At 48.4% G+C, this 8,558-nt stretch overlaps 1 protein-coding gene across 9 annotated transcripts in view; it reads left to right on the top strand.

Annotated features, from left to right (window-relative positions):
• The first annotated feature begins 5,404 nt into the window (after nt 1-5,404).
• The window catches only part of LOC148051043 (transcription initiation factor TFIID subunit 4-like), a 150,731-nt gene continuing 147,577 nt past the window's right edge, over nt 5,405-8,558 (top strand). For all 9 annotated transcript variants that reach the window (XR_015700319.1, XM_087738688.1, XM_087738686.1 and 6 more), the window contains exon 1: nt 5,405-6,629. Coding sequence is in view for 8 of the 9 variants with exons in the window: in XM_087738688.1 (XP_087594814.1) it covers nt 5,456-6,629 (1,174 nt within the window). In the remaining variant the exon portion in view is untranslated. The remainder of the gene's footprint in view (nt 6,630-8,558) is intronic.

The raw sequence follows: 8,558 nt of genomic DNA, 5'->3' as shown, positions 1-8,558 counted from the left end.
ATGGATGCCGGGAGCGGAGGCGATCTCGCGAGAACTGGCGGCCGGGGGCGGGGCGGGGCGGGGGCCGCTGAGGGGAGGGGGCCGCCATTTGGGTCGCCCGGGCATTGAATTTAGCGGCCTTCAAACGCCGAGCGCCCTGGCGCCTTCCCGCCTCGCGTGTGGAGCGCGGCTTTCCCGGCGGCGGCTCGGCCTCGTCGCGCTTTCCCTGCCCGGCCTGCGGCTCCCCCTTCCCGGGCTCCCGCCCAGCGCGCCGGGAGTTTGAGCTGACGGCTTGGAAACCCCACCCCTGCCGTAGCCTGAGCACCGGGGGATGTGACAGTAGGTTTGGTGACTTGGGGGTTTCTTTTTTCTTTTCTTTTTTTTGAAAGAGGCCCAACCCACCTATCATTGAATGCTAATTTTTGTGGTCCTTAATAAGCAGTTTAGAGTCCAGTCATGCGGAGAGCTGCAAAAGTGTAAATGTTGAGATGATAACTAGTTTGTATTTCAAGGGGGATTCTGTTTCACGCAGTTGGCAGAGTGCTGAGGTAGTCGGATCTTGCCAAACAACACTAAGCAATGCGACTGTTGATGAAATATTGACTAAATTGTGGAATTAATCCTGAAAAAATACCCTTTTAGTACAAGTAAACACACACAAAAAAAATCATGATTGAGATTGCACTTAACTTGTACACCTCAAGTAAAAATCACAAATGAGGCTTCTTGAGGGAGTTATGTTAAAACATGATAATGCCTCAGGCCCCCCTTTTTATATTTGCAGCCTAGAAAATTACATGCAACAAAACCTAACTTCTGGAAAGGGTACTTAATAGCTTTTGTTGCAGCAACTGGACACTAATATGTTGCAAAGATTCAGCAAGTATTTTGTTCAGAATAGGGCTTTGAAACACAATAGCAAGCCAGATTTTTCTGGAAGGCCCTGCATCTTTCTAAATAGCAGCCATACTAAACTTCTGGAAACTGTATGCCCAAGTTCAACTGACTAAAGTCACAGAGGACTTGATGTGCTTCTAGCATGTCCTGGACTACTTGAAAGATCTTAGAACGAAGTTCTGCAGTTAATGACTGGATATACATGGCCATATCAAGTCTATGGGAGACCGGTGTTGAAAATCAGCATTTGTAACTCAGCTCAAAGTAAAGCTACTGTTTAGAAAAATAAGAGATACCAATGTTCTGTTACAAAGAAGGAGGGAGTCTTCCTGACCGCTCAAGGTTGGTCTCTGGCTGCTCCTCTACTGTGGCAAAATAACATCTGTTGGAGGAGGTGGAGAGCCTAATAACGATCTAGAGGATTAGCTACAGTGTGTATTATGTGGTTTTCCTGCTCCTGCCTCCTTACAGAAGGAGCTTCAGATATGGATGGGGCTTGGAAGAGGGAAAAAAGCTTTGTAGGAGGTTGCAGGGAAGATTGGGACCCTGGCTGATGAAGAGAGAGGATACCATGAGGGGAAGGAAGAAAGGCAGTATCAGGGACGCCTGCAGTACTGACATAAGAGCACAGAGAAGGGGAAGTGGAACACCTTGAAATACAACCACTTGCCCCAAAGAGCCATGTGGCTTTGCTTCTGGCCAACGTCTTCGTAAGTTTTCCTTCACTTGCCTCTCAAAATTGTAGTTGAAGACTCCCATTTATGGAATTAGGGTTCCAAGGTTGTGTGGTGGAACAGGAAACAGAAATGGATATTTCTTTGAGGCTGGGACACAGTAGATGAGCATTTTGGGAGAGAATTCAAGCAGAAAACTGTCAGAGTTTAAGTTTCTGAAAGGCAGATGTTGGCCAGAATGAATAAGAGAAAAGGAGAAAAAGCTAGGAATAGAAGAGTATCCTCTTGAAAAACTTTTTAAGGGTTAAATTGGAACCTTCTTGATGTTGAATTTTCCCAAGACTTTCCATCAAGTTCTGTCTAGGTGAGCAAAGACAAGTATTTACAATTACAATTAACTTTGAAACAAAAGCTCCTAAATTTCTATAAGCCACGTATAAAAAAGAAATTCCCTTGCAACTGAAATACATGAAACTAAATTTAGACCAGCTGTTGGTTACTCTAGCCATCTTTGTGCTCTCCAATTTGTGGAATTTATAATTTCCAATTCATACTTAAAATCAGCAATTGAAAGACTATTTTTATAGCGCAAAGTGAATTTCAATTATATACGTAAAGAGTTCTGTAAATTCCTGTTAAGAAGATATCTCAAAATCTTATCTAAACCTGGTAGGTATTATTTTAATGTTAATTTTAAACTTACAGTAGTTAATTTGTGTATTTGAATGCACTGGAAGTGAAAGAAAGCCATGTCACATACTAGAAAAGTAGTGCTCCTTTCTAAGTGCTGTCACTTCTTTAGACGACAAAAAGATACTTGTCTATGTGAACTGTTACTACTTCCTGCAGCTTAACATGGCAGTGGTACTTCTATTATGCAGTGAGTTATTAATGAAAAACTTAGGGTGGAAAGAGGGCACAGGGTTTAACAGCGGTGGTAACAGCAACTTAACAAGTGTTGTGGTGGATTTTCTTTCACGGGCAATTTTAAAACCATGGTTGGAAGTTAACTTTCCTAATAGGCATTCTCTATTTCAAACAAAAAATAATTCAGGAAAGATTGTATTTTAAGAGCTCAGATGAGATGGATCACAGTAGTGTCTTCGATTTTTTTTATTCTACACGTTTAACTCCTAAAAATGACAGAGCAACAGATATGTTCAGAAATATGTTTTCTATGATGAAAAGCAGGTAAGTATTTGAAAAAGATTTTCATAGTAGAAGAATGAATACAAAAATTCACAGAGATTCTGTACTTCACTAAAAGTCTCATTCCCTACGTAAAAGCGCAAGCCCGAAGCCAGTTTCACCAACAAATTTATATACATTCTTAGGTACGTCATCACTTCTTGACTTGAAAGGAGTCCAATGTGAATCAGCATACATCATATTTTATTAAATAAAATATTCTATTATACTTCCTTATTCTGTGTGTTTATATATAACATGGCTCAATTAAGAGGTGGTGAGTGGGAAGAAATATGAATTCATGTTTTACAGATTACCCACCCGCAAATGTACTTTAAAACTGTAATTAGGAGTAGGTAATTTTTAAAGTTTTGAAACCTGTCGTATAAATCATGACTTGCCATTTTCTCCTTCCGGTGGGAAGATTACTTTCTATCTTCTGAAGTTACAAAGCAATAAAGTTTTCCTCCTGGGTGATTTTTACGGAGACACCCAGTTTAATGCTATACAGTTAGAAAAATGTATACTAAAACTTGTTTCATAGTCAGGAGTAGTTGCAGAATCCTATGTCTAACTTTCTATTCTCTTACAAAAACTGTGGAGATAGTGATATGAAGTCCAGGATCAGGGCAAGTAAGTGAAGGAAGTATGGAATCTTCTCTAATAAAATTAATAAAATGTGGGACTCTTAAAGTAATATTGGACAGATTCTGGTATTTTTCCAACCCAAATGAATATTCTTTATTTTTGTGCAACAGCAAACTAAGTAATAGTCTACTATGTTTTAATTAAACTTCCAGGTAGAAACATGTGTTAAAAGTCCAAATTTAATTAAGCTGTAGCATTCCATAAAAGCAATACTCATTTGCTAAGCAAATTTTTGATGTATAGATCTCCTGCGTACACTTAATACTGGTTTTCATAAGCACTACTGTGCTTTCACGTTCACTTACTGCACACTCCTGTTTATACATCCCGACCACACCTTTGGTCCTTCAGTACTTTTACTGGCCGCTTTATTTAAGAAATACGCACTGGTTTAATTTCAGGAGACGTTTAAACCTACTGTAATTAAACTGGTGCAACCTATTTTTAAAATGCATTTTAAAAGTGGTTTATTTTGATTCATCATAAACCTGCTTCTAAAGGTATAAACAGACAATCAGGAAAAACTACCCTGAATAAAAATGTAACCTACATTGAGAGGAAACGGATGGTAACAAACCACTTATTAGCAGTTTAGTCTTGTGACTCAAGCAAGTCGTACAATGGATGACTTAACAGATTGAGCCTGGGAAACGAGAAGAGTTGCGCGCACTGTGAGCCCTTCACTCGTTTCCATCAGCGCATCGTGCAATCGAAGGTGGGTTATTCACTGACGCACCTTTTTCAATTTTGTGGAGAATCCTGAAAATCACAAAATGACAAACGAGTCCCCTTTTCAGGCCACAGAGCAGCAGCTCAAGTACCTCCAAGTTTGCAGACACCCACGCTATCGCAGGCCAGCAGGGACAGATAATGGGCTCCAAGCTGCTTTCTGCTGGCAGCTTGACAGATCCATGGCGATTATCACCTGCGTGCAAGAGCAGATGCAATGAATGGTGAGTGATGGTTATTCACGGGGAAAAATTATTCATCTTGAAGGTCCCACCAAAGAAAGCGCCCTGTCATTAGTCAAAGAAATGATGGGTTAGGACCGCCGTCTTTCTCTTGAACGGTATTTCTGACTGCACGAGGCAAGCATTGACGGGGAAAGGGTGTACAGGAGTGCAACGGCAGAAGTGTTAGTAACAACATAAACTACCTCAGGTTTCCTGTGGGGATGCCGCGGGAACACAGTATGCCAGAGAGCTGCTGTGGTGACGCCAGGAATCTTATTTTTGTTTTACAAGTCTTCTGTTAGCAGTGTCCACATTAGGAAATTGTGTTACTGCAACCATTCCCGTCTAGGTAAAGCAGCAGCTTTGGACACGAATGTCTAAAACTCTAAAGCAGACACAACAGCGCAAACGTGACCGCAGGTACTCTGCGTCCCTCTTCGGACGCCTCACGGCTTCAGCAGCCCTTGAAGCTCCCTCCTTTGAAGGAGTTAGGGCGCGAGGCGGCTGAGCCGCTGCGGCCCACTGCACCCGCGCTTTCGCTTCTCCCCAAGCATGAAGAAAATTGCGCGGGCTGCAACTGCCCTCGCCGGGCACGACGTGAGGGCAAAGAGCCTTTACGGTTAGGGCAGCTTCGCTACCAGAAGATAACACGGTTGCATGACGCTTCAATTCCCAACCCTCGGTACCAGGCCTTCTCCGTGCCACGCAGCTCCCTGCCAGAAGTCCTTGCAGACAGGATTAATGGCTCCTACACCCCGGGCCCCGCTACGGCACCTGCCCGGACACGCTGTCACCCCTCGGCTTCGCGGGGCGCAGCCTGCCGCCCTCTCACTAACGCCCCCGGCCCTCTCCCTCACGTCGCCGTCCCTCGCCCAGACCGGCCAGGCCGCCCAGAGCCCGCGGAGCGCTGCGGATCCCACCGCGCCCGGGAGAACGCGGAGGCGGCGACCGCGGCCCCGCCGGACGCCCGCCAGCGGCGCGCCCCGCCCCGCCCCGCCCCGCCCCGCCCCGCCCCGCGTCGGGGGAGGAGGAAGCCGGCCCCTCCCAGAATGCCTCGCGCGCGGCAGAGGCCGGCGCGCCTGCGCGCTGCGCGGCCGGCTCCCAGCTCAGCGCAAGATGGCGGCGGGCGCCTCGGACCCCCTGGAAGAGATGCTGCTCTTCTCCGAGGAGGTGGACGAGAAGGCGGTCAGCGACCTGGTGGGCTCCTTGGAATCGCAGCTGGCCGGCGGCCGGGGCTCCGCCGAGGCGCCCCCGCCCAGGACCTCCGCCCCGTCCCAGCAGCAGCAGCCGCAGCAGCAGCACCAGGGGAGCCTAGCGGGGGGCAGCAGCCCCGTCCGGCAGCAGCAAGGGCATCCCGCGCCTCCTCCCGCTCCCGGGGCAGAGGAGGCGGCGGGGTGCCCCGGAGCCGCGGAGAGCCGAGCCCCTGCCCAGGGGCCGCTCCCCTCCCCGTCCCCCCCGGCGGCGGCAGCGGCGGCGGCGGCGGCAGCGGCGGCGGCAGGGAGGGGAGTGAGTGTAAACAGTAGTAGTGTGCAGCAATCACATGGAGCGGCTCTCCTCGGCGGCGGCGGCGGCGGCAGCCCCGGCGCGCCCGCCGCCCCTGCCCCGCCGCAGCCCGCCGCCCCCCCGCCCGCCGGCGCCCCTGCCCAGCCTGTCAACAACCATGTGGCTGCCGGCGCCGCTGCCCGGGACGCGGGGAGCCCCAGCCCCGGCGGCAGCCCGCCCGCCGCCGACGGCGCGCCGCCGCAGCGCGCCGAGGCCGCGGCCGCCGCGGGGGGGAGCGGGACCCCGGCGGGGGGCGGCGGAGCGGCGGGGGCGGCGGAGGGCGCCGCCGCCGCGACCGCGCCGCTCCCCGGCGAGGCGGCGCCCAACGGGGAGGGCGCCGGGGGCCGGCCGGCGGCAGTCCCACCAGTCAGCAGCCACGGCAGAGCCGACGCCGCCGCGGCGCAGACCAAGCCCGCGCTCGGCCCGCTCCCCGCAGTAAACGCACTCAGTAACTCCGCCAGCCCCGCGCCCGCCGCCGCCGCCGCCCCGCCGGGACAGGGCTCGGTCGCCAACTGCGCCCCGCCGGCCCCCGCTGCCGCGGCCCCCGGCGCCGCGCCCAAGCCGGCGGTCAGCGCGGCGGGCCTCGCCAAGGCGGGCGCTGCCCTCCCCGTCGCCCCCGCCGCCCCCCAGGCCCTGTCGCCCCGGCCGGCGCTGGGCGCTGCCCCCAGGATCGTGGCCCCCCAGCTGATCGTGAGGCCGCCTCAGCAGACCACCATCCAGCTGCCCCCCGGCTTCACCATCCCGCCCGGTAAGTGGAACCGCGGCAGCCGCCGGCTCGCCGCTCCCTCTCGCCCTGTTGTCTCGGCTGAGGGTTCCCCCCCCCCCCCCCCCCCAAGTTGTCGCCTTCCCGCTGCCCGACGTGATGGAAACAAAAGAGGAGGCACCTGTCTGAGGGCGACGTCCGACCGACGGGCTGCCGCTAATGAGGATGTAATTGGTGCGGGCCGGTTGCTAACGCGCAGTAATTATGACTGTTGGTTGATGAGTTACTTGTTTCGTCCTAGGGAGAGAGCGCCGGTCACGGTAAGTTATTTGGTAATGGTGTAGCGAGCAGTTGTGCGCGGGGTAAAAAGCTGGGCTGTTGGAATAATTTTATGTGTGTTTCGAAGGACTCTGTTTTCTGCTTGACTCTTGATAGTCTTGAAAAGTTTTCCTTCTTCAGAGAGTGTCTTCTGCCGCGGACCAGGTGGCGAGGTACAGACCGAGTTGTGTCATTTAATCGAAAACGTTTCATTTCAGTGAGAGGGACGGTGCCGTTCTCCGCTGCGTCTGGGCAGTCTTTACATCGCTGGATTTTATTTCTAACTCTGAAGTAACCGTTGCGTCCTGTTCGTTCTCCTTTTAGTTTCTTAAGTTTCATTACTAAAAGCGTAAGTTCAGGAAGGTTGCTAGCTAACCAAACCAGCATCCCTTCATCCTAGTGATTCCTACTCTAACTGTATATTGTCTCACCTGAAATTTTGAAGGGTTCTGTCGTCCCCTACTTAGATTTTTATGTTGCAAAAAGTTGGTAACTTTGTGCCTTCTTGATTTAGGAGATGATTTAACATTTGAACTAATTTTTTATTTCTTTGCTATCAATATCAATAGTTGAATAATATGTGGAGCTATGGATGTAGCCCGAAATAACTTCTTCCACTGTATTTCTTAAAATATTTGACGTTTATTAGCTAAGTGGAGCAAAAATATGGTGGTATAGAAGCTTGCTTCTAAGTGGACTTCTAGTAGTTGTGTCTTTGGCCATAGTTTATGGAACTCCTGGTGCAAATTCTAATGCTCCAACCACATAAAGCTCAGTGGTTTCATGAAGACCTAACTAACTTAAAACAGATAAGAGGTTGCCATTCAGACCCTATTAGTGCCTTTAGCCTTCGATTTCCTATTGTTAACCTGTTTGATAATTAATATATGCATATGATAATATGTATCATAGCTTTGCGTGCAGTTTCTGAAGCTTATCGTGTCAATACTTTGTTCTGCTACTTAATTTTCAAACAAGAGGAAAACAGAGTCCTTAAAAGAAATCTGGTCTGCGGTTTAGAAAATGTTATGGAAGTAGTATTGTGGAAAGTTATAATTTTATTTTATTACAAGATTGTTTGAAATCCATTAAATTTGCATAAACATGAAGATAGTGTATTCCAAGATGAAGATATGCAGAAAATAAAATGCTATTTTTGAGGTTTTGCTCTTTAAATTAGTGGATCATTTATAATTAATTTTGAAACTCCCATATTTTAAACTTCTGTTTAAAGCAGAAATTTAGAGTCAGTTTTTGAGAACAGGTTATTTTAGCATATAATACTCATAAGTTGTATGTTTCATCTTTATGTGGCTGACAGTAAGGAAAAATTAATCTCATAATTTAACCAGATTCTATTTTGTACATATTGTTCAGTAAGAGAACTTTAAAGTCCTCCAAACTGAATTAAAACATAACATTAATATGTGAACATTTATGCATCTATAATGGGAATTATGTCTGCAACTTTTATTGAAACTGTGTGGCATGTGTTGCAATTAATTTGTCCATGCCACTCAATCTTTTTTTTTAATTCAAAATGAGTTTTAGAAAATTGGGAAGTAAATTAACAAAACACCTGTGAATCGGTGTAATGCAAACAGAGCCTGTATTTTTTAATGCATGGTAGGCATTATCCTATGAGGATTTTTATAT

This window comes from Nipponia nippon, unplaced genomic scaffold (genome assembly GCF_047370975.1).
Source record: "Nipponia nippon isolate SJK-2023a ecotype South Korea unplaced genomic scaffold, ASM4737097v1 scaffold_7, whole genome shotgun sequence".
NCBI lineage: Eukaryota > Metazoa > Chordata > Aves > Pelecaniformes > Threskiornithidae > Nipponia > Nipponia nippon.
This window is presented reverse-complemented; position numbering and strand designations above follow the sequence as displayed.